Raw genomic sequence first — 26,734 nt, forward strand, 5'->3', positions numbered from 1 at the left:
ACAGTACCTACCTCATCTGGCCGTTGTGAAGATTACATGGCTTAGCACATGCAACGCTCGTGTACAGTAAGCACTCAGTAAGCATGAACAATTATTATTATTATTGCTATTATTACTGAAGACCTCTAACTACATCTGCCAAAGTTGGGGGAGAAAAACAAACACCACACAAGTCTAAGTAGTTTATCTTTTATTCATACAAACAATACATACACAAGACTGTACATTTTTTGAAGACTGCAATAATTTTCTAGTGTAATAACTCTGTAATAAAATTTAACTAAATGTAACATTTATGAAAATATAGATCTCTGATTGGGTAGTTCTTCCCAACAATACAAAGTTTACATAAAAACATTCAATATGAGCTACCGGTTGCAAACAAGTTAGGAAATATCATTCAAGTCACTTGTTAAACTCTGTTGGCTGTTACATAGAACATTCACACACTACATTTAATCCACCTAGACATTTATTTCTTAGAAATGTGTAGCATGGAGGTCCAACTGATAATGACAGGAATAAGAATGTGTTGCCTCCGAAGAGCTAAAAAAAAAAGCATTGACTCAGTCAACTCCACGTGGTCTGTATGTGGGCTGAGCCTTCTCTGGGCTACCACCTCCCTGGCTGGTAGCTAGACCAGGAGGAGTATACTGAAAAAAAAGTCTTTCACTAGGGAGTGGGTGTTTATATTGGAATCACATCTCTGTATGCTTACCTGTCAAGCCGCTTTCCAAATTGACATACAGTTGGCTTGGATTCCCGGTGGGTTAAATCACTTTGTTTCTTGCATTAGCATTAACAATTAAGATGTCACTCTCTTTTTTCTCACATTTCTCCCTCACGTCCCTATGAGAGCAATAGCAGGAGGTATCACTACCCTTATTCTGCAGTTTACAAAAACAATACATCTGGGCGGTTAAAAGATCTGTCTACGAATACTGGATGAGTTCATGGCAGAGCTGGACTGAAAGCAAGTCAGTTCCTTGTTCATTATTCTGCCTTCTCAAGTCACCACTGTCCCTTTCAAACCAAACCAAACCACCACTACTGACGCCCTTTGGAAAGGCATCCAAGGACATGCCATGAGGAAGATAGGGAAGGCAGAAAATCACTTTCCCCTTTTGAGATGTAATATTTTCTTTTAAATAGGAGGAGTAGTTTTTAAAAACATCGAATACCAATTTCACAGCTTCTGCTTTGAAACGGAGAAGACTATAAAAGGCTCTAGAGAGTCCTCAGGCAGAAAGGGTGACAGATAAAGAAGGATACATACAGTGTGTAGAAGTAAGAAAGTGAGTACAAACAGGGACAGTAAAGAGCCTTTGGACACGCTTAAGATTTACAGAATATTTTAGCACAAAGACAGGCATATTCAGTTTGTCCCAGAGTATTTGGTCAGCTATCTGCGTTTTACACAGGAAAGAGGAGGAATGAGAGTAAGGCAGATGTCATCAGTATTCCATAGATGGCATGTCGAGAAAGCTTTCCTTCTATTAAGATTTACTGCAGGGATTTAGGAAATAATTTATGCTTCGGTGCAACTGACTTCCATAGCACAGCCTTTTGTTAGTACAATGATAGAAATGAACAGGTGTTTTGACCAAATTTGTAATGCCCTTTCTGTAACTCTTTTTTACACCCAGCACAAATAGACATTTCAAAATGACATGAAAAGATTGTGGTTTCTTAGTAAATGTGTTCTTTTGCAGCCCAGAAAATAGTTTAAAAATCATGTGTTCCATTATACAGAAACCCTTGCATGCAGTTGTCACAACTGTATTTTAATGAAGACCGACTCTGTGTGTTCAGTAGCCCTATGATAGCGGTAGGTAGGTAGCTCTTGCCCCAGTCAGTCTGTGGCCTCACACTTCACATCCTTTCTCCTGGGAAACTGGGAGTACATCTGGGCATTTTTGTTACATCATTTTGCACCTTTAGACCTTCCATCTGCAGACTGGATTGACACAGTTGTCAGGATCATAAAATGTAAGGAGAGATTAAGGCTGTGTTTAGTCATCCACACAATCACTTGAAGTCCAACAGCAATTTGTGTTTACAAATTTCAACCAGTTGCTGTAGAACTAACTTCAGTCCAAAAGGTCTCTATGTAGCTCTAGCCTCTCTCATCTGGACAATGGGATGAGTTAAGCTGCTTCTTCCCGTCCAGTTAATTTAAAAACTACCCTCTAACTTCCAGTTGATCTAGCCATGTAAATACGATTTGTGGAAATTCTCTGTTAAGACTTCGTTCCTGGATACACTTTGTCAAGAAGACCAACCTCACAACCAATTTCACGTTTCTGTACATTTCATGAGCATGGCAATAATTAGCATTGGGACTCCAGCATCTTTCCTGTCCTTTAAGAATGAGTGTTTATCATCTGGGATACAGAAGATACTTTTTTTTTCTTTTACATATTATGTATTTCTGCTGAGCAGGAAAAACATTTTGTCAGTTGTCAGGGGCATAGCTGTGGCCCCTGGATTCCAGGGCAGAGCACACCCGGTCATAGCAAGAGTTGTGTTTCTTGGAGGGCGTCGCCTCGTTGGGCTCCATGGAGTCACTCACTGTGATGGGACTGTCTCTTGCAAAGACCTCAGTGGACTCTCTCCATAAGCAATCCACAGACATTTTAAAACAGTAACTATTACACTTTGGCCTGGATGTCTGTGTCGCATTATTGAAAATTTGTCTGCTATTTGAAGTGGCTATTTTAATTTTCAGTGCAGCATCTACGCGGTCCACCACCGTGTATATCCCTATACTGCCGTCGTCAAAACCCACAATGATGTTCAGGTGCCGCTGGGAGAGGGCAAGAAAAGTTGGAGTTTTGTAGAGGGAGCAAGCACCGATATTTTTGCCATCGGCCAGTCTCATGACAATCAAACTGGATATCGCACCATTTTCATCCTCTTCCTCCCCGTTTCGGAAACAAATGTATACCAGGTAGCGACCGTCTCGAGACAACCTGTGCCTCCAGATGACCCCAGAGGCGTGGACCACCCGTAATTTACCGCTGTGTAAATCCAGCACGTTGATATTTTCATCTCCCCTGGAAATAATGCCTAGCTTTCCATTGGGGGAAATTTCAAAATCCTCTAGATTTTTCAGGAAGTTGTTTGGAAGTTGCACACGGCGACAGATCACTTCATCTGTCAGACTCCAGATATTCACCGTCTCGGCTGACGTGATAAACACAATGATGTCCGGACAATCGGGGATCAATTTAAAATTCACGATGGTGGTGCCGTCTTCGCAGCAGACCTTCTTGGTGATGCTTCCCGTCCAAAGACTGACTGCCAGCACCTTGCTTTTGGTCATGCCCACCACGAAGGTATTTGCAGAGGTTATGAAGGCGTTCTGCAGAGTGGTCAGGATGTTGCATACCCTGTGGCCCGTGGCCAGTCTCCAAACCCTGGAGGCATTTTCCTCACAGAGAGAGACCACGAACTGGTCATTGTGAGTAATCAGCAGCTGAGATATTCTCTGCCCATTAATTCGGAAGAGGTTTTCACCGCTGCTGGTATGCCAGACGTATTGGCTGCTCTTGTCATCCGATGTCACCATGACGTCTCCAGAGGATGTCAACACACAGTGTTCAACTATTCCTTCATGCTTAAATACTGCTTCAAGGAACCCACTGCTGAAGTTCCACTTGTGAACACAATCAGAGCCATCGAGGGAGTAAATGATTTCCCCCCTAGCAGGTAACACCAGACTTTGGATGGGTTTTCCAGTCTTATCTATGTTGGACATAGCTGTGATTATATCTATGTCCCAGATAGAAAGAACACCACTGGTGGATAAAGATATAAGCATGTTGTGATGACTGGATCTCACCAACTTGACTATGGTACCTGAGATTTCCTGTAAGCTCGCCATACACTGTCCCGTGTCCCGCCTCCAGAAAAACACGGCCGAGGTGTTTTCCATGGTCGCAATGATGCAGTCTCCATTCTTGGACAGCACAGCCGATATAAAGCGTTCGTTGTGCTTCGCTCTGAACTTTTCAGCCACCTTCCACATACTGGTATCTAAGAGCTCGATGCTGAGGGCTTTACAGATCAGAACTGCACTTTGGTCCTCTGAAAGCTCAATGCTGACCACTTCACTATCTTCTCGTCGGCAGTCAAAGTCATCGGTCAGCTGGGGGTTGGAGATGTCCTCAGTGTTCCAAACAGAAAGGCTTCCCTCACTGTCTACCATTACCATTTCCTGAGCCGTGTCCAAGATAAGAAGAAACTTCACAAACCCACCTGAAAATTCAGACGTCACCGTACATAACTTTTCTCCACTCCCTAAATGGAAGATGGTAGTGGTGTTCAGGTACTGTCCACAGAAGGCATACACGCCGTCCAGAGAGCACTGGACACAGGTCACTTCGTACCAGCAGTGGAACTGGTAAAGGGGCCATCCGTAGAGCAGATCGATGACAGTGACGTCTTTGCTGGCTTCAAGCCAGGCCAGAGCGTGTTTGACGGACAGTGTAAATCCATTGATGTAGGTGGAACCGCTTCCATGCTTGGTCCCTTTGATTTCCACTTCAGACAGGAGGCAAGAATTTACATTGTCGTAAACCAACAAGGTGTTATTTGTCGTTGCCACCACGAGATACTTTTCGTCACTGGTGAGTTTCATGCCCAGGATGACAGACTGGGCTGTCGTGATCTGCCTGAGTAGTTGACGCGTTTCCACATCCCACGTGCTGATGGAACCGTTTTCTAAAGCTGTGAGCACCGTACTGGGGTTACAGGTGGGCAGAATCTCGGTGACGTGCAGGTGACTAGATGACAAGGGAAGACGCTCCGGGCTATAGGTCACATCCATGGATGAGTGTAATGGCACGATGGAGCAGTATTTGGGCCCATCTTTGTCACATTCTAAAAGAAGGTGTCTAAGTTTGGGCAGGGAACTCACGACGGGCAGCAGTCTTTGCTGAAGCTCTGCAGAGAGGGAGCCGGGGAACGCGACGACCTTGGTTTTGATGCTGCGGAGGGTGCTCGCCAGGAACTTCAGCTCCTTCTCCTGCGAGCAGTTGTAAGCCAGCTCGATGTCCAAGAGCACCTTGTCAAACTGGCCAATTTTGATCATGGTGTAAAGCCAGCTGAAGTTCATGATGATGCCGTAGAGCAGGTCATCGGTTTTCCCACACCTCGTCAGGTGGTGCAGGAGCTCACACATTTTCCGATGGTTGACGAAAAAGATGTCAGGCTCCAGTGGGTTGCACTGAAAGACCCAGGGCTGGTCCGGGGCCTGCCTGTCGAAGGAAGCCTGCTCTGTGAAATGCTTTTCCTCCTCAAGCAGGCTTCTGCTCTCCAAGTCAAGACAGCCATTCAGGTAGGGGTCTTCAAGGCAGAAAGCTTTCCTTCTGCCCCCTGACCAGACCCCCAGGAAATAGTCTGCCAGGATGGTATGCATTTCATGCAGGTCACTGTTATCCTGCAGATATAGCTTCTGGGCTATGAGCTGCAGGTGTCTGTTGGCCCAGACCAGGAGGGTGATGTTCTTCACGTGTCTCTCGATTAAGTATCCACTGAGCCCCTCCTTGAGCCTCGCGATGTACAGATAAGGTACCCTCAGGGGGTTGCTGGGCCTGACGCTCTCGTTGAGCTCATTCATCACACTGTTGTCAAGGGCCAGCACATCTTCCAGCTCCATTTCACTCAAACCCATTTTGGCCATGGTGATGTAACCTAGAGCCCGGGAGACGAGCTTCTGCCCACACTTCCTCTCCAGGGAGCAGAAGAGCTGCTCTATGCTTTCGTGCACGGTGACACAGAGGGAGGATTCGTCGACGTCTCTGTGAGATCGCCAGTTTCTCACCTCCCTAAAGGTCAGGTTCACAAACATGGGCAACGTGCACTTGGAGAAGGCGTTGTTCACGTAAATCTGCTGGCCCGACGTGACCTTCCTTTTGACCCGCAGCAGCTGGTGTTTGAGCACCTGGCTGCACATCTTCCTGTCCCGGGGAATCAGCTCAATGTAGTTGTCTTCTTCGTGGATAAGGCACCTTAGTTTCTGTAGGATCCCATGTTTGTTGGGCAGCGTGGAGAGGACAATCCGGACGAATCGGGGAAGGTGAACCGGGAGCCACCAGAGCTTCCTGGCCTCGTGGCTCTCTGAGAGCTGCTCCAGGGCATCGAATATGACCACGAGGGGTCTCTGCAACGAAGACTCATTCAAGAGGTTTATAAATAAGTCGCGGAGGTCATGGATCTTCTTAGGGTAGCTCTGAACCAGGCACCGGTAGTTCACGGCCAACTGTTCACAGACACTTAGAAGGAGAGTCCTAAGATCAGTACTCATGTCTGTGGTTCCTAGAAACCTCACGACTACGACTGGGTCAGATTCCGGTCCCGTGTCTTCATGCAGCCAGCCATAAGCCTAGAACATAAAGGTGGTGTTTAGAATGGAGACATAAATTCACATGGTCACATGCCGCAACACTTCCCCTCAGCAGAGATCAGCCTTCTGGTAACCCTGACCAGGCAGAAAGTACCTTAGAACCAGGAAGTGGAAAAACCTGAGATGGTCAGAGAGCTGTCAGAAAGCTCATGCACTAAAGTCTGTAGGTGAGACCCTCAGGCTCCCTCTACTAAAGGTAATAAAATGGTGATCACAGTATTCGTCAATCACAAGGCAGAATTTAGCTTGTATTCTAAAAGTTACAAAGCATTTCACAAACTGTAAACCTGAATATCTAGTATGCTTAGTTTCTCATCGCTGAATCTTCATTTCTTGGCATGGTTGTTGGCACATGGTCGGTGCTTGGTGAACATTTGTTTAATGAATAGATTAATTAATGACCTACACATTATACTGAGTCAAATATTTTCCTTAATTGAGATCACATAAGGCTATATATGTGGCTGACCACGTTTCCAGTTGATTAGAATGCAAAAATACTCAGCACTAAAATGATACTGAATATAGTCTTGTATGATTCAGAGACACTTCTATTGTGATGCTATAGGGTCATCATTATGATTATTTTCTATCATTACCATAAAAATCTATATAATGCTGGTTAAACGAGTTTTGCTGAATTTGTGCTTTATAACAGACAGTTTACTATATAAACAGGCAGTCATCAGGCCTCGTATTGTCTCTCTGTAGGGCACATGGGATTACAGTATCATGTAACAGAAGAGGAAACCAAGGCCAAAAATAGCTTGCTTGGAGTTAAATGATTACCAAGAGATGAAAATGGAGTAGAAGTCATACCTGACTTTCATTCTAGTGTTCTCTCTCTGCCACTCTCCCTTTTTAAATTGTATAGTTAAAGAGATAAAGTATATGAGGGGGGTGCTAGGTTTAATATTTTTCTGTCTGGAAAGGTAAAGACAAAAAGGGATATGATCAAAGTATAAAACACTCCAAAGTATATTTTTAGGGAGAAAATACTTTTCAGTAATCCTTGGAATTCACCGAGGATACTTCTTAGAAAAGGACATCTCATTTAATACATTAAGAAGTAAGTTTATGAAACTTGGTTCCCCAATTGGTAGTTCAGGTTAACGTATGAGTAGGTTTAGAAAAGATTCATGGATGTCAGTTTCAGAATGAACTGTTAAGGAAAATAAGCAACTCATTGTCGGTGTTTGGTCCAAACCTTTGAAGCTAATTTGGAGGAAGGTAACGTTGCCATTTTACAGCTGTCGTTCGGTGGCAAATCAGAAACAGAAGACAGTTTGTTTGTCCCTGTGTGGATGGCTTATGATGATTATATGCATCGTCCTCCCTCCTCCCAATCACGTGTTGTGGGATGTGTGATGTCTGTAAAGAATGGCCCTCTGATCATGAGCTCACGTCCAAGGAGAAGTTGATTGCACAGGAGGTAACCTGGAGATAAACACGGGATGCCTGTCTGCATCCTTACAAGGAACATGAGCTCACGAGAGCACAGGTTGTTGTTGGTGGGGGTGGCAGGGGGTGGGGGGTGCAGATGTTCCCCAGGAGGGAGGAGAAGCAGGCAGAGTCCAGGCAGGGGACCTAGAAATAGGCAAGCCTCCTCAGGGGAGCTGGTGGTTGGACAACAGATCCACAACAGCGAGAGCTCAGAAACCTGACTGACTGTCACCACACTGGCCACAGGAACTGCATATGTATACAGGCATATCAGCACACATCATGTAACTCCCGTGCTAGACACACAGGGTTGCATCACACGCGCATTGTCCCTCCAACCACTTTTACCCTCCCCTGCTCCGCAAGGAAAAAGCCCCAGAGTGAGGGTGAAATGGATACACCAATGTTTTCTCATTTGATTTCAGCTCCCCTTGTAGTGTCACTATCTTGCTTCCTTGGAATAATTCTAAAGTTTGAAGATGCGTGTACAAAGTAGTGTTCAAAGACAGACAGTCACACACGTGCACCTGCACACGTTTATTTTGATGCAAAATGTCCCTTAAGTGTAAGCCTGCCATTTCATTGGGTGTTCAGTTAGAGAAGGAAAGCGTATCCTAACACAAGAAGAAAAACCAGCAGCTGGGCTTGGCAGATTGAGGGATTGTAAATGGGCCTTCCTAAGGACCTTTCAAGTATTGGGACTGGCCAAAAAGTTCGTTCAGGTTTTTCCATAAGTGTTACAGAAAAGCCCGAACGAACGTTTTGGCCAACCCAATAAGCTTGATACACCCGATTGTCTCCTGTGACCTTACTTTGGAACGTAATCCCCCCATAAGGTGCAACACAATTTTTCCAGTTCTTGTCCTCAAGATGATCTACCTGAAATTGTGTAACACGTGATAAATCATGAGAATGTTCACAAAGTTAAAGAAAGATCTGTTCGTAAGAGACTGACCATGGGAAGAACAATACAAAGATTCTGAAGTAACACCAGGATAATATAAACCATCAGACTTTGATAGCAAGTGTAACCGGAGGTTAAAACTGGTACTAGTGTCAGCCAGTTTAGACAATAGATACCGCATTCAGATAGAAGCTCCAGCCCATCTTGCAAGACTTGAAAGGGAGTTTTGAAAATTAGTTTTGCTACCTTTGATGGACTACCCACCTCCAGCCTGAAAAAGAGATCCAAGAGGCCAAGAAAAAAGTGGGAGATGAGGATGCTGTGGGTTGTATCTCTTACCACCCCACTCCCAAAGGGGAGGGCTGAGAGATGCCCACCCCTCACTTCTACCCTAGGGAAAGGGGCTGCAATGGACCACTTTCAGGATGCCCCCTAGGGCTTGGGAGACATGGCCATCTGTATCTGATGACATCTGAGGAATATGGAGGTTGAGTGAGTGAGGCTGGCTAGCTGCTCTGATGGAGGAGTGATAAGAGAGCTGCCGTATTGGAGCTGGAGTTTCTCAGGGCAAAACAATACCTGAGTGTTTCCCATGTATCATATGTGGGCCACTGGCAAGCGTGAGCTGACGAGGGTTTCTGTTGGTTCTGTTTTCCCAGGTCTAAGGGGGTTTGCTGGGTTGTGGAGAGGTTCTTGGAAGAAAGATACTAGAAATGAGTGTTGCTGGATGCCTAGGAGCTATGGAGGTGACCAGCTAGATAGAAAAGCAATGCAGTTCCCTGTGTCACCCTAGGGAACTGTAGGTGAGAGATGCTCAGTGAGGACAAGGTGGGGGATGGGGGAGGGAAAGGACTTTTGGGAAACCATGAAAAGACCTCAGAAGAAACGGAAGTGTTAAACACCTGCCAGGACCAGAGTGCCGAACCCAGGTCAGAACAGTACTGGTCATATAAGAATGTTCCGGCCACCTTACCTTTCCTACATCCCCTAAACCACAACCCTACAGGGGTCAGAATGCAGCTGGGGTTAGGGATAGAGGGGAAGAAGTGCTCTGTGCTGAAAGAAAAGAGAAGATGGCCATGTCCCTATTTCCCACTGGAGGTGCCTTGTGTATGGTCGGCCTCGGCTCAGGCAGGGAGATGTAGACTGAAGTTTTAATTATCATCTTTGACTGGACATAGTAATTGCTGAACTGAGATGGAGTTAATATCCAGAAGCGATTGGAGTGCTTGTCTTTGCTGAGAGTGATGAGAAGAGTTGTGAGATCTGCCCTAGTTTCTATCTAGGTGAGAACTAGCCCCATAACATGAGTTTGAACAGTAAGAGACAAAACAAAGCTATTCTAGAATTGGACCCCGTGAGTCTTATTCTTTCAGTATAACTGTTATACCAGCAAAAGAGAAACACTGAAGTATCCATTCCTAAAGGACCGATTATAATTCGGATAGTAAACACAGAAAATGGAAGTGAATTTGATCAGTTGATCTTTTCCCCAAAGTAAAATTATTTACAAATATACATGTAAAGGAATAGGCTTTTACCTTCTTTGCTACTTCAGCTAGCAGAAGGGTCTTCCCAGTGCATGGTCCACCGTATATAATAAGAGGGTTGATGTGCCCAGTTTTGCTTGGAAGAATGTATTTATGCACGATGTTTAGAGATTCACATTTGTACTCGTAGAAGGAGGCATACGTTTTACATAGTGATGAATGCTGAAGGATTTCGTCGTAGAGTGTATCCGTTTCTGTGTCAAAATTCTGTTGTACTGTGGCCTGAATTATGTCAATCATGTCCTCATAAAATTGTTTACCGAGTCCTTCTATGTAATGGTTTTCTATTTCTTGGGAATAGCCTAGTTTCATGTCACAATGAGTAACAGATGTGTACACTCTCAGATTAGATGACGCAACAATGGTAGGAATAAATTCATCCCGGAGTTTTATCAGCTTCTCTTGGGCTTCTGGGTCCCGAATAATCCTTGGTTCTGCTCCAGTTATATCCATGTATTTTCCCATCTCTGGGATTTTCACGAAACGCTCAATGTTAGCAATTTTCCTAATATAGCAAACACATTTCTTCAGGAATGCTGGAGTTTGCTTCCCTAGAGCGAAGTCAAACTCATCCTCTAGAGCTGAAAGAAAATACAGCAAGGAGTTTATTGTCTAGAACAAAGATGCAACACACCCACGCTCCGAGCACATAACTCTCAAGTCACTAGTGGTAGTTTATTTTGTTTATAGTGTGTAGCAGAGTCGTCTCTAGAATCATTTCTCAATTCCTTAATTTCCTATTTGTCTTTTCCTAAACAGCCTGGAGCCCAGAACAATGGGTTCTAAATAAAATGATTTAATTTCCTCCGCAACCTGAGGGAACATAAGCATAAGAAAGAAAGCATCCCAAGCTTATGGTTGACACTTAAGTTCCTGTTTGGCTTCCCTCCCAGACTTCAGGAGTTCTAAGAGTGGAGAGCAGGCACGGACTGGGGCCAGGAGAGAATGAGGAAGAGGCCAAGTGACGCATCTAGTCTATTTCTTCCTTCTCAGTCTCTCCTTACAACGTGGTTTCACCATTTTGTTTGAGACGCATTGTACCCCAGACAGATACGTGGAAATAAAAATATAAAAACGGGTTCAAAATATAATTATGTGCTGATTTTATTTATCCATTATCCATGTCACTGTTAAATACTGTTATATCCATCAGATCAGGTACAGAAAAATGACTTAGTATGTAGCTTTATTTCTTGTGAGAGAAACCATGTTAGGGCTTACAATACATATGTTTACATAAAAGTAAATAACCATTCTAAATCATTTGAGGCCCCATAAGAACATTTAAAATTGGATCAGTAGTAATAAAAATATCATTTACGCATGGTTTTAGGGAAGTCAAATAAAAAATAAATAAAATAATTAAACCAATGGATATGAATTTTAAGGCAAGCAGGCTTTTAAAACGGACTGCCCTCCCTTCCTCCCCTGCCTTTCTGCTTTTCTTCATCCGGTTGGTCTTAATCGAGCATCTACTATGTTCCAGGTACGCTGCTAGTTTCTTAGGATACAATGGTAAGAGAAAATTGAGAATGTTAAAAAAAACCAAAAAAACCCTTATGAAGCTTACAGTCCAGTGGAGGATGGCAGACATGAATCACAGAGTCCCACAAATGTATTATGATTATTTTTAGGCCCGTGAAGGTGAATAACATGGTGCCATGACAGCAAACCCACCTGGAGGTCTAACCCACTTGGAGAAGTCAGGGGAGGCTCTCTTAAGGGGGTGACTACTGGGCTGGGATCTGGTGGAAACATGGGGGGAGGGATGGGTCTGGTCGTAACTGAGAACATCTCAATGTGCTGGCCACAACGCCGACATCGAGCAAAACCTAGAACACAGATGTATTCTCTAGAGTAACTATTAAGGAAGGTGGGAATTTTATTTTTAAATGGTGTCTTTTAGCAGAACTTCTGTGATACTGTTTTTTTCCAGTAATGATAGCAATTGATAAAAATTTGTGACTTAAGTAAAAAAGACATGTGTATAGCCACCAGTGTTGAATGAGCTGTGCCATTCACATCAGTATGTTTTTTATTTGTTTTTTTTTTTTTTTTGCGGTACACGGGCCTTTCACTGTTGTGGCCTCTCCCGTTGCGGAGCACAGGCTCCGGACGCGCAGGCTCAGCGGCCATGGCTCACGGGCCCAGCCACTCCGCGGCATGTGGGATCTTCCCGGACCGGGGCACGAACACGTGTCCCCTGCATTGGCAGGCGGACTCTCAATCACTGTGCCACCAGGGAAGCTCTCGCATCAGAATGTTTTATAAAGGGTTTTATTCAGGCAAGTTGGTTCAGGAGGCCAGTTAAAGGAGCTTTTATAACATATGTCTACCTTTCTTTTTATAGAAGATTAAGAACTTGTTATAACGTAGACAGGGGAAAATGTAAGAAATCTGGACATTATGAGCTCCTGCAGAAAGCAGCCTTTGGCCCATCTCTTTTCCAGCCATCTGGGTACAATGCTAGGGGCACACTAGGTTAGCCAGTGCTGTATACCGAGTAACATGAAGAGAAAGGAGGTGATCCACCTGCAGTATCTATATGTAATGGATGATAATTAGAGATATGCACTGTCACCCCTGACTCCCAGAAAACAGACCAACTGTAACCTGACTTTGTACCACCTCTATGGAAACAGAGTGCCAATCAGGCGTGTTGATCATCAATGCAACGTGAAAAGAGATACAGACACATCAAGCTGGTAGAGCCCATCCAAGCTTGGCTCAGGGGGGTAAAAAGAGGCTGTATGTAAGAATGTCTGGTTGATAAATATCCCTGAATAAATGAGTCATGTGAGACAAAATCAACTCTGTAGAGTTATTTTTAGAAGCAAAGTGCATCCTCAACATTTTGGGAAACTTTTATTAATAATAATTCCTGATATTTATTTGTCAATGAATATTATAAGCTTCTCCCTTACTAGAATAATGTATTTGTTTTCTGTCTTTGCATTTTCCTTAATTTCCTAAGGTTTAACCATCACAGAACCTGATGAAGGTAACACTAGGGGGAGATTCCCAGCCCTGGCAGCTATCATTCATGAGACATTCAGCTCTCTACTATTCCCAAGACCACTCAGTTGTGGCATTCACAGTAGGGCACTGTTTTGGAGTCTAATTTATTTCTCTTCCTTTCCTGTTATTTAAAAAGGTAAAACTGGAAGTGTTGTGAAAAAATACATTCAAATATAAATAGTACACATTTCCAGGTTCTATTAAAGTACTATTGTAGCATAAACCCTGACGTTTTTGGGGGGTTTTGTTTGTGTGTCTGACTTGAGCTTTGATTGCTGATGCATCCATTTCAGTGATGGCTATCTTGAATAAACTCATCACCAACCACACATGCAGAGCCAGGCCACCTCCACTCACTGAGGTTCCTTTGTTTTAGAGATCTTGGTTGATTTCAGTAATCACTGAAATTTTGGGCCACTTGTTTTCTTCTCTTCCTGTGCTTTAAATTCCCGCTCTTATGTTTTAAATTCACCAATAAAGAGTGAGCCCAGTAAAAGCAAAACCCGATGCCCTCTCTCTCTCTCTCTCCCTCTCTCTCTCTCTCTCTCTCTCTCTCTCTCTCTCTCTCTCTCCCTCCCCTTGTGACCTTGCTGTGTGGCTCCAGGTGTGCTGTGTAGTTGCCAGCTCCTGTGAGTAATAAGGCTTTATTTTTTCAAACTTTCCTGATGGTGATTGCCGAAGGGTATCTTGCAATCATAGAAGGAAGCACAAGGGTTGGTCCAACCACAACATTGGTTATTGATAGGCTGGAGAGACAGGCACAAAACAAATATACTCTATTCATTTCAAAGAGTTGGCCCTTCTTCAGCAATTTTCATTGTGCAGACATTGTCTTAAAATGAGTTTGGAATGTAAATAAAAATTTCAGGATCATGCATACCTTTAAGATGTAACCCCAAGTAGAAAATAGTCCTCGTGTAGTAGTTCGTACTACATAGTATGAGATTATTAATCTTCATATGGCTACCCATGTGGACCATGTTCTTTAGTGTGGAGAAAATTAAGAGAAAGTGTTTGCCGATGAATATTTGAACACTTGAGCTGTCTGACTCTAAGCGAGAGGATACCCTCCCCTAACTGGTGTCTCTTACATCAGGAATAAGAAAGTTTTTGCTCTTGGTATTTTTTTCCTAATACAGCATATTTTTAAAAACTGGGTAGTTCTGCCCTTGATAAAGATGAAGAACCAGGGCTTCTAAATGGGTCAAAAAGATCCCAAAGGAATAAGGATATATGTTAACCTGTATATTCTAAAGATAGTACTTATTCCTGCCAATTTTAGTACTTTTAGGGAGAACTAAAATAAGACCTAATGTTTTGACAGCGTCAGGAGAATGAATTTGTCAAAATTATATATAATTCCTCTGAGCTTGAAATACATGTATATCCAAGGAGAATGATATCAAGTGCTTCTTCGGTTTTCACAAATGTTTTGCTACACCATTCACAAAACCAGTCTGAAAATGCAACTACTGTTGCTTTTTCTTCAATAATTCTTTACTAGCAACTCTCAAAATAAATGCTACTTAACTGATTACTTTTACCCAGGTGTGTTTGTCCCCTGGAAACTGTGACTGACATATTTCTTCAGATATGTGGTTTCCTGGGCAATTCCTCAAAATAAAGCCTCTTTTCCGTGGCTGAGAAAGGCCCACAAGTGAGTCTCTGCTCAGTAGCTGGGGAGACTTTTATTTTAAGGTTAAATTAGATCCTGCCACTCCCTTACTTCCCAACCTCCGATGGCTTCCCATCTTACCCAGTGATGGAAGAAATTGTCACAGGTATGGGAAGTCATTCTGGCTTACACATGGTTTGGCTTGACATTTATGCTAACTACAACAGCCTGTCTTCTGGCCTGTCAAACATGCATTGTACATCTGATTTAACCACTAAAATCTGATTTAACCATTTAAAAATCAAAACGGAATAACTGTGGTTCAGGCATTCAAAATGGAGCCGGGTGGCCATTGGGGATGTGCTTTCAGACATGTTCCTGTATCACTGAGAACTTGAATTCTCTGAGCTGTATCAGACTCAAGGATACAAGGATATCGTCGTTCTTAAAACAATATCTGCTAGCATCTGCCTAGGTCTCAAGGTCTCCCCTTGTATGTGTGCGACCACTTCAGACCCCAACCAATCCTTATTTGACAAGCATGCTGACTTCTCGCCAGCTCCAATGATGATTCTTGATACATGGCTCACGTGGCTAACGGTAACTTTGTGATTTTTGCCTATATAAGCCTCCCCCATTTTGCAGTCAGGTGGAACACAGTTTAAGTACTTCTTAAATCTGTGTCTCTTGGGCTATAGTCCTCAGGCTCAAATAAAATTCTTTTCTATTCCTATTAGACATTGTTTATTGATTATTTCTGTTGACAGCAGAATAAAACACAAGGTCCTTATTATGGCCTGTGCCCACCTTCTGATCTCGTCTCTCCTTCTCCAAGCCTGGCTACCTTTACCTTCCTCCTGCTCCTAGAATTTGCTAAGCACATTCCTGTCTCAGGGACCTTGAACCTGGTAATCCCTCTGCCTGGAATTCTCTATTTTAGATATGGCATTGCCGGCTCTGATTCGTTCTGTCATTTGGCCCGAAAGTCATTTCCTTACCGCCTGCCCCTTCTAAGTCTGGACCCCCCCGCAGCCTTCATCCGTCCCTATTATCCTGTTACTGTGTTTTGTTTTATTCGTAGCGCTTATCCTTTCTGAAATGATATTGTTCACTTATGTGATTGCCTATCACTTATCCCCGCTGCCCCCACTAAAAAAGTAAGTTCAGGAGAGCAGAGACCTTGCCTTCTTTGTCATTGTTGTAGCCCCAGTGCCTGGCATATAGTATGCACTCAGTAAGTGTTTGCTGAGTGAATGAATGAGCAGCTCAACTGAGAAGTAGTGGCAGAGTCTGGTCTATTATATCCAGCCTCCTCTGTGTTCTTTTAAAGTCACATTTTTGGAGAATTCCTCAAGTTAAGTAAAGGCTTATCTTTGAATAAAAAGAATACCTGCCTCCCCAGGAGATGGAAACATGTAGAAAAATTAAATTTCATCAGGCAGTAGATGCAACTAAATTTGCAGAACCATAAAAGGGAAGCGGCGAATATATCTATTATTTATCTATTCCTCAGTTTACTGAAGATGCATAAAAATTACCTGAGAACAGGTACCTCCTGGCTTGGCTGTGTTTCATTTTCCTCTTTTCATGTAACAGTTTTACAGCAACCTTAAATACCTTCTTGATCTCATCTGATATCTCTTGCCAGGTCTTCTCATTCTCAGCATTGGCAGGGGGCTGCACCTATGGAATTGTAAAAGTGAGATATTGGTCTTAAAATCATCATAGAAGACCCAGTATTTAAGAGCAAGAGAACTATTGTTATTTGAAAGTCTACTCTATGCCTTATCATAGTAGGTGCCTAACAGACAGTATCTCATTTCCTCTCCCCAGTACCCTGAAAGTGATGTGAACTTGCCCAGGTGACACAACGGTGTGAATCCAAACAGGATTTGTTTGTCGGGATTTCTTAATATACCATGTATTTCCTGCTTGAGTTTTGATACAAATGTCATAACAAAATGATATCTTCACTACCCTCTAAAGAGTAGAGACAGTTAAAGGGAAGGTACTCATGTTACTATTTAATTGTCTTTAGTTGTTTCTTCCTCATTTATTTATTTATTTATTTTGCTGTACGCGGGCCTCTCACTGCTGTGGCCTCTCCTGTTGCAGAGCACAGGCTCCGGACGCACAGGCTCAGCGGCCATGGCTCACGGGCCCAGACGCTCTGTGGCATGTGGGATCTTCCCGGCCCGGGGCACGAAGCCGCTTCCCCTGCATCGGCAGGCGGACTCTCAACCACTGTGCCACCAGGGAAACCCTCTTCCTCATTTATTTGTATGATCCTTTAGGAAATAAAATAGGAGTACCTACCAAGAAAGTAACATTTATAGAGTCTTGCTGATAATCTTATTCAAGCATTCATTTACTTAACAACAGTTTATGCAGAAATGTCGTGTGGGGTTTAGAGAATAATTGAAGTTTCCCTAGACGATCATGGAATCAAATGAAGAAGGAACAACTAAAGCCAATTAAATAGTAATATATGTGTAAGTTTTACAACTTTGTAAAACTGATTTCTTGAGGTATCATGTTTCTTGATATCTGCTTTACCAGCTACTACCTTTACTTCTGGCATATTTACCTAAGAGAATGGTTTGGGGTTTACCCAATGTTCATCTCCATAGTCTTGCAGATAATTACTTTGAAAAATGCATGTGAAGAAGAACAAGAAAAATCGAGGAATCTGACATGATTTCATTTTGCATGGAGAGCATGCTTTATGTTAAATGTCGGAATGACAAAGACGCAGGGTTCTTTTTTTTTTTTTAACTTTTTATTTTATATTGGAGTAGGGACACAGGGTCCTTAAATGAAGAGCTGTTGCTAACCCACGGCTCTTCCACTCTCAGAGTTGCCTGGGTGCTGAATGTCTCAAGGATGTTCTCTTTAGAAGAGGGATGGATAGCTATGCCTTCTTTTAATCTCTAAAATGTCTGTGCAATGAATAGTCCCACCCATTTTCTCTACCTCCTTCATTCAGTTTCGGGGGACACATGATTGATACATTTGGGAACCAAGTTGGAGAAGAGACAATGCTAATGTTTCCATCATATTCATGCATGACTCAACCTCACTGCAAGATTCTACATAAGGCACAAGAATATAAATTAACAATGTATGAAATGTTAAAGGAACATACTGAATTAAAAAACTAGAGACTATAAAAAACAGCTAGGCAGATTTTTAAAAGACCCCCCAAAAAAATCTTTCACAAATTAAAAATATAACTCTTGAGCTTGAAAACTCAAGCATGAACAGAGTGGACACAGCTGAAGAAGAAAATTGAAGAACTGGACGAAAGATCTAAAATAATTTTCTGGACAGCAGCACAGAAAGATAAGGAAATTGACAATGTAAAAGACAATTAAGAGACATGGAGGATACAGGTACAAATTATTATATATAGAATGGATAAACAACAAGGTCCTACTGTAAAGCACAGGGAACTCTATTCAATATCTTGTGATGAACCATAATGGAAAAGAAAATGAAAAAGAATGTATGTATATGTATAACTGAATCACATTACTGTTCAGCAGAAATTAACACATTGTAAATCAACTATACTTCAATAAAATTAAAAAAAATAAAAAGCAAAAGTTAAACAAATTTAAAAAAGAGACGTGGAGAATAGACTGAGGCAATCTATTGTACATCTATTTAAAGAGCATAAAGGAAAGAACAGAAGGAATAGAGGAGGGACATTATTTGATGAGATGATGGCTGAGAAATTTCCAAAACTGATAGAATGCATGAATTCGCAAATGTAGGAAGCACAACATACACCAATCAGAATATATATAGATACATTATAGCGAAATGAGAAAAATACAAATATTTTCAGATAAACAGAATTTATCACTAATAGACCTCCATTAATGGAACTTCTAAGAGATATACTTCAGGAAGAAGGAAAAGACCCCAGCAGGAAAGTCTGAAATGCCAAAAAAGAAAGGTGGATTAAAAATTAGAAGATTTCTTAGCTTTGGATTTAGTTGTTAAAAGGAAATTTAGGGTCCAGGGCAGAATAATCTTCTGTCTACTGTGCCCTTTCTGTGGAGAAAACCACCCCTGGGTGACATAAACTGTTTAAAGTCATGGAGAGAGACATACTTTGGAGAGAAAGATAGCTTACTGCATTTTTATTGCTTTTCAGCATTTCCGATTTGGGTCTGAGGTAATAAGCTGCTGGCACCGAATTCTCGTCCCGACAGTACCACTCTTCCAGTAACTTGGTCTCCAGCTTCGCCTCTATGGCAGCATCCAAAATCATTTCAAACTCTGATGCTTCAACTTCTCCAGGGATTCGGATGTTCCCATATTTTTCACCTAACAGTCCCTGTGTATCACCGAGAAAGTTCAGTTTAGTGTATCACCAAGAAAGTCCGTTTCAGTATTCATATCATATGGCCACTCAATAAATATTAATAAATAGATAACAAGATACTTTGTTCTATCCATTGTCTCTTGTAATCACACTGGATACGTTTTCACATGGATTATTTCACAAGTAAAATTAGTCCATTTATATCATAGTATAATAAATTCACATACTGAGATTGCATATCACATTAGACAAATCAAAAATACAGAATTTTGTAGCAAAGAAAATTTCCCAAAGTTTACGTAACCTAACAAAGGTTGTCTATTTTGAAATTTTGTTTGTTTGTTTGTAACAAAGAAAAATGACATGCTGGACTCTATGAAATATCAAACATGTAAACTCACAAACCAAAAAAAATTGCTTTGTATAGAGTTTTTAGTCTGATTCTAAGCCCCAGATTTACACAGCTACAAATGAAAGAAGTATGAGATCGCTGAATGTGATGTCACTATAAATCACATAACGTTTCCACTGGTAACTGGAAAAAATTCAAAATATGAACAAGGTATCATTTTCTCCCTATTGAACTGGCAAAGGAAAACACATGCTCAGTGTCACGTGGACATGTGAGAAAATACCTCTATACAGCTGATGGTTGTGTAAATCGATCCAATATTTCTCTGAAGGGCAGTCTGGCGATATGTACTAAAAGACTTAACATACATGAGTTTTGGCAATTTTTCTTCTGGAAATCTGTCCTTAGAAAATAATTAAGGATGTACAAAACGACTTAGCATATTTATGCTGAACCTGTTTGAACAGAAAAGGGTTAAACCTAAGTGTCCAGCAAGTGGGAACATTTAAATACATTTATATATATTTCGGTACCTCTATTCAAAGGATGTGCCAAATTATGTTTTAGAACTGTATTGATGTAGAAGGATGTTTATAATATACTGTTAAGTGAAAAGGTAAATTACAAAACAGTACATATAAGATGAATTCAATGTTGTATATATATCTTATATATATATCAGAGAGATCGTATATATTTGTAGACATAAACATAACACATACACATAGAGATTTTATAAGAATACACAGCAAGTTTACTCATTGCTATCTTTCGGTGGATGGTTTTGAATTTACTTTGGTTGTTTTATGAATTTATTGCTTTTTTATTAAAACTGTTTTTTGCAATACATATGTATTATTTTGTAGTGAGATAAACAACAGGTATTTAAAATTTTTAAACCCGAAGATGCTGTCTATCCTCGTTTGTGGAGCAACATTTTCAAGGCTCCTCTAAGTGTTTGCTTAAGCCCATGTTCTAAAAATGTGGTCCTCAGACCAGCAGCATCTGTGTTACCTGGGAATTTGTTAGGCTTGCCAGTTCTCAGGCCCATCCCCAGACCTTCTGAATCAGAAACTCTGGTCATAGGGCTGAGGAATCTGTGTTATAGTAAGCCCTCCTGGTGCCTGAACCACTGACTTAAGCTAACAAAAATATTAGCTTATATAGCACCTGGTATTTCAATTAATCTTCCATGTCTTATCTAGTAGAAACAAGGAAGGAACATACAGAACTCTAACAAAGATCTATACTATCCAAGGCAAGTTGGTCTGCTTTATAGTATCCATGGGAAGATTTCTATTTAACTTGTGGGCATCTTCATCCTTTCCTCCTGTTGACTAGCACCTTTACCATAAACTTCCAGCCTTGAGTATCCGTTGGAAGGAGAATTGTGGTTTGGCTTCCTTGGGGGCATTTCTTACTACCTCTGCAACCCACAGTGTCCTTTTCATCTCACATAGTCAGGTGAGGGAATAAAAGTCCTGGGTAGACCTGTTTCCAAAATAGATTCACGACCTAAACTCTGCTACAAGATGGTAAGCCCCATGAGGGCAGAGGCCAGAACTGTTTATTCCTAGCACATAGAAAATATTAAAAAACATATCTGTTGAATAAATGGATGAACCAAGACAGAGAAAGAAATCCTTAGTGTTTGTACTATTCTTATTTGAAACTTCTTCTTTTATTCAAAGATAATATTTCAGATCTCAGCAGGTAGAGTAACAATTAGGGAAAGTACCAGTTTTGTCAGCAACCTTCACTTCAGCCCTAAACACCAATTAAGAGCACTTTTATTGTATTTTTATTTTTTAAACATTTATTTATTTAGTTATTGGCCACATTGGGTCTTCTTTGCTGTGCGCGGGCTTTCTCTCTAGTTGCGGCGAGCGGGGCCTACTCTTCGTTGCAGTGCACAGGCTTCTCATTGCAGTGGCTTCTCTTGTTGCGGAGCGCGGGCTGTAGGTGCACGGGCTTCAGTAGTTGTGGTGCGTGGGCTCAGTAGTTGTGGCTCGCGGGTTCTAGAGCGCAGGCTCAGTAGTTGTGGCTCATGAGCTTAGTTGCTCCGCGGCATGTGGGATCTTCCCGGACCAGGGCTCAAAGCCATGCCCCCAGTGCTGGCAGGCGGATTCTCAACCACTGCACCACCACGGCAGTCCTAGAGCACGTTTATTTTAATCTGCATTTGTTTTGGGCTATTCTTGACAACAGGCAGTATGCAACAAAAATAATATTATTTAGAGTTGTTTTTCACTTAACAATTCCTTTTCTAAAATCTCTCATGTTAAACTTGGGTAAATGAGCAGACATTCCCTCTTACTCTACCACAGATACAGAGGGAGATGATCTTTTTAAGGACAGCCAGCTTGGTGACTATCCTATTCATCTTGGCTAAATCTGGATAAGGATAGTCAGCACCCTCAGTCAGAAATATCTCTCATGGGGACTTCCCTGGTGGCGCAGTGGTTAAGAATCTGCCTGCCAGTGCAGGGGACTCGGGTTCGATCCCTGGTCCAGGAAGATCCCACATGCCACGGAGCAACTAAGCCCATGTGCCACAACTACTGAGCCTGCACTCTGGAGCCCAAGAGCCACAACCACTGAGCTCGTGTGCCAAACTACTGAAGCCTGTGCGCTCTAGGGCCCGTGCTCCACAACAAGAGAAGCCACTGCAATGAGAAGCCCGCGCACCGCAGCGAAGAGTAGCCCCCGCTCGCCGCAACTAGAGAAAACCCGCGTGCAGCAACAAAGACCCAACACAGTCAAAAAATAAAATTAAAAAATAAAATTAAAATTAAAAAGAAAAATCTGTCATGAAGAGTGACGTTTTAGTACTGGGAAGAATTATCCAGCAAACCTACCTGGGCAGGGAAGGGACTAAGTAGACTTCTAAGCAGTAGAAGTTGGACTTTTTGGAGAAATCCCCAAAGGCAAACAGTGGAGTTTGGCCACTGGGTGAAGGACTTGCTGAACAGGCAAAACATTAAATATGGGATTTAGTAACTGACAATTCTTCATTGACAGCCAGTGAAGCCCAGGAATAAGATGGACCCAGCAACCAAGATCCAGGGCAACACCAGCTGGATTTCAGGCATGAAGTGGGAAAGAGGACAAAATGGTGATTAGTGAAACAAGGTCATGTCCCAGGGAAGGACCATAATCTCTGTATTAGCAATTTACTGTTGGTTCTCCGTCTTTGCTTTGCTCTAAATAAGGCTGGTCTCAGAGTCTAGGGCAGGATCAAATTTATGGATCAGTTTCTGAAATGCGCTTCATGATGACATGCACCTGGATCACCCAGGGTGTTTGTTAATATATAAGCTACAAGATCCCTTCTCTGACTGAAGGACCACGGTGCTTGGGGAGCCCATGAATCTGGGTTTTAAAATGCGGTTACAAATGAATCTAGAATTTGAGGTCCACTTGCTATGGGCAATGCATATGTGGTCTCATGAGTAATGGTTAGCAAGCACCAAAGGGACAGGACAGAGAACACAGCAGATCATTACAAAAAATCGAAGACTATTTAAAAATAATTATTTGAGTTGACAGCTGGCACCAAATACTAGAATTATTTGATCAGTATAGTAAGGCAAAATGTTCCTTAGAGTACAGATTATTAAAGAAGAAAAAATATCCTCATCCAATTCAAATAACAAGTTATATTGAGCGCCTACTGTATAAAAAGTAATACAGAACTTCAGAAAAGTAATAATGTGAGATAGGCTTAAAGTTACTTATTGGATTGTTCTCCCCAAGCCTTCTCCTTCTCTCTGTTGATTCTTCCTTTGGGTGGAATGCTCATAATTCACGAAGCAGTTACTTTACAGGAGTCCAAAATAGGATTCTGTCTTAATCTTACCTCGCTATTTGAGAAATAGCAGAGAGAGTAACAGCAAAAGGGAAATTTGCTACCACATTTTTCAGGAAGACTTTTTTTGGGGTTCTATGTGTCTGCAGTTATAAGGTAACACACAAGGCATGGCTGTATCTGCCAGGGCTGGCAACAGTCAATTTAGAGGAAGATACAGTCCAACTCAGTTGCAAAGTCCAGCTCCTATGGTCAGTGGCTCAGAGCAGGGGTAGAGATGCAGGACCAAGTCTAAAATGCTAGCAGTAAAAGTGGAGGTGGCAAGATGGAGGTCCAGTCTTGGTTTTCTAATCAGACTATTCCTTAGCCCTGTAGCCATGGGGAGTATGCGAGCCTAGGGCAGCTACAGAAGCTATGCATAAGAAAGCATTCTTTTCTGTTCACTGTCGTAGAATATTCACTCCCGTAACTGAAGAAGAATCAGATTTTCTACATCCTTCTGACCCCAGTGTTCAAGAAGATCATTTTTTTTTTGCTTGGTTAAAACAGCTTTGCCAGTTTCTGGAGAAATTTGATGGAGAGTTGAGGGACTATATTTGGTTTTGCATTGAGGTCCACGTTTATTAGTTATACCATTGATCAGTCTGCTTGTGTGACCCTGTATGGAAGAAATGCATGTGGCTGAAATAATTTTCAACTTTTCATTGAATTGTTTACTCATGCTGTCAATACACGTATGAACATAGACATATGGGATTTCTCTTGTCTGTAGAAACCTATCATCGCCTCTCCCACCCACCTAAGTAAAAACATATTTAATTTGGCCCATCCTGAAACACTGAAGATATGCAATAGTAGTCAGGCAAGAAGCAAAAATCCAACTGAATACTCAAATACAATCTTGGAGTTAAGCCCAAATGGTTGAAAAGTCTAAGAAAAATTTCTACTGTTTTTAACAGTAGTGTCAGTGTATAAAATTCTGGCATATGAAATACTTCCAGATGCTTTGGAACTAGATAGAGGTGGTGGTTGCATAGCGCTGTTAATGTACTAATGCCACTGAACTGTTCACTTTATAGAGGTTAATTTTATGCCATATGAATTTCACCTCAATTTTTAAAAAAAGAAATACTTTCTGAACTATTGATTTCCTTATAACTGAGAACTTAAATGTAAAAGGACTCTCTACTCTTTGTATCATCCTTTCCTTCTTTATAGATACATCTGACACATCTGAGCCACTGATACAGATACATCTAAGCCACTGCTTTCAAAGGCTTAGAGATAACATTCTGTTTCCCCTCGATTGATTTTTCTTCCCCATTGCAAACATTGATTCTTTCCCCTGCCCTCCACCGCCCCCAGCCCCCAGCTCTTTATGTGCAGTTAGTTCTGCCTGGGCTTGCAACTGAGACTCTTTGGGGTCTGAGTCTGATGCTAATGCAGTTTTCCTTGCAGCAAACAGAGCAGAGGGGTTGACGTATTCTCGATGGTGTTGGTGATCTCAGTAAGTCTTTGCTTTTACTCTGTTGTGGGATATCAGGAAAGACAGGTGAGGGCAGTCTTTCTGGGGTTATGGAGGCTAGGCTTCATTGGCAGATGGGCAAGTGCACCCTGGACTGCTGTTGATGAGCCATCACTCATGGGGAAGCTGGAAGGGAGAGATTCTATCACCCTCCCCGCCCCACCACTGGTGCTATAACAAGCTGAAGCACATACTCTGTAAAGGCCCTGTTCCCTCCCATCCAGTCACTAATACAAGGCAGGTGGAACTATTCCTTCCTTTCTATAAGCTTCTCTTTTATTTATTAAAATAAAATCCGCACTCATATATACAATTTTCTCTTGTACATGATCTCATTTAACGTTCACGAGTCTGTGAAGTAGGGAGAGTTGCAGAAGAGAACACCAAAGCTCACAGACCTCACCTGGCTTGCCCAGACCACTTCTCTAAGAAGACATGGAAATACTAGCACTTGAATATGGGGCTTTCAAAAACCTCATTCTTTCTACTTCATCAAGTTATTGTGCTATGCTCCCTCCTGAGGTGCCTGCAGACGGCTTACTTGTGATGGCTCTGCTAGCCAGTGCCCCTGGCCGGGCCACCATGCATGTCTGTGCAAGCTGTGTGCTGCATACTTCCAGAAGGCACTGTTCACGAGGACTGTTCAGTGTTATGGCCCTGGGTGTTGTTATTCTTTTTATCTGACATTGGGTGGAGAGACAAAGATGGTTGTGATGTATTCCCTGGAGCTCACAGCCAACCTTTACAGTCAGTGCTCTGTTGCAGAGTAGGACCGACTAAACCATTCCGAGAGTCAGCTGAACCTGTTTCACGTACTTAGTGTTATTTTCTCAATGTTTTTCCAACGTCAAGAAACATCTTCACAACTGATTTAAGAATTTTTAAAGTATAAAATGTCAGCTTTCACACCTGTAAACCGAGATAATATTTTACCCTTGTGTACTTATCTGGTCACACATCTACTCTGGTTTCTTGTGAGGATCAAATAGTTACTCTAGGTGAAAACACTCTGTGAAATGTAAAGCACTTGACAATATAAGCGGTGTAAGGCACCACTACTTTACTTAAACATAGTTTATAGAGAAACATACATACTCGGCACACTCAAGCATACATACATGTAATAGAAATAAATACTGAGAAGTACAGCTGGATAGATAGAGAAGGGAAACATCTCTTGACTGAAGAAAGAGAAACAAGATGAAAGGAGGAAAGAATGGGTAAATGGTTGTTTACAGGTGGTAGGAAGGTGAGACTATGTGGTGAGATAAGAACAAACTCCACCACTTTCCAGGGTGGAGAAAAAAAGGCTTAAACGAATTAACCTGGGTTCACTGAGTTAGCGGCCTAGAAGAGCAACAGAGGCGTGGAGTTAACCTTTACAGGGAACACAGGCAACGCTTCAGGGGGAGCTGACAACCCACACATAAAATAGAAATGTTAAAAAATGAAGCAATTTGTATTATTATTGGTGTGTTAATAACCAGGTTTGAGTTGTTTAAATTCAACTCTTCTGAAAAAGATTAGCATTACTATGGACTACAAGTGTCCTCCCAAATTCATATGTTGAAGGCCTAACCCCCCATGTGAATGAGATAGGGCCTTTAAGGAGGTGATTAAGGTTAAGTGATGTCATAAGGGTGGAGCCTTAATCCAGTAGAACTGGTGCCCTTATAAGAGGAGGAAGGGAGACCAGAGCCCCTTTCGCCAAACAAGAGCACGGAGAGAAGGCAGCTGTCTTCAAGCCAAGAAGGGCGTCCTCACCGCAACCAGACCA

General features: G+C 42.1%; 1 protein-coding gene across 1 annotated transcript in view; it reads right to left on the reverse strand.

Annotated features, from left to right (window-relative positions):
- Positions 1–2,455: 2,455 nt before the first annotated feature.
- Positions 2,456–26,734, reverse strand: part of NWD2 (NACHT and WD repeat domain containing 2) — a 199,251-nt gene continuing 174,972 nt past the window's right edge. Inside the window, exons 4-7 of the mRNA XM_065878292.1 lie at positions 19,081–19,284; positions 16,478–16,622; positions 10,298–10,887; positions 2,456–6,388 (exon numbers count right to left, since the gene is read on the reverse strand). Of these exons, the coding sequence (XP_065734364.1) occupies positions 2,456–6,388; positions 10,298–10,887; positions 16,478–16,622; positions 19,081–19,284 (4,872 nt within the window). The remainder of the gene's footprint in view (positions 6,389–10,297; positions 10,888–16,477; positions 16,623–19,080; positions 19,285–26,734) is intronic.

This window comes from Phocoena phocoena, chromosome 5 (assembly GCF_963924675.1).
Source record: "Phocoena phocoena chromosome 5, mPhoPho1.1, whole genome shotgun sequence".
NCBI lineage: Eukaryota > Metazoa > Chordata > Mammalia > Artiodactyla > Phocoenidae > Phocoena > Phocoena phocoena.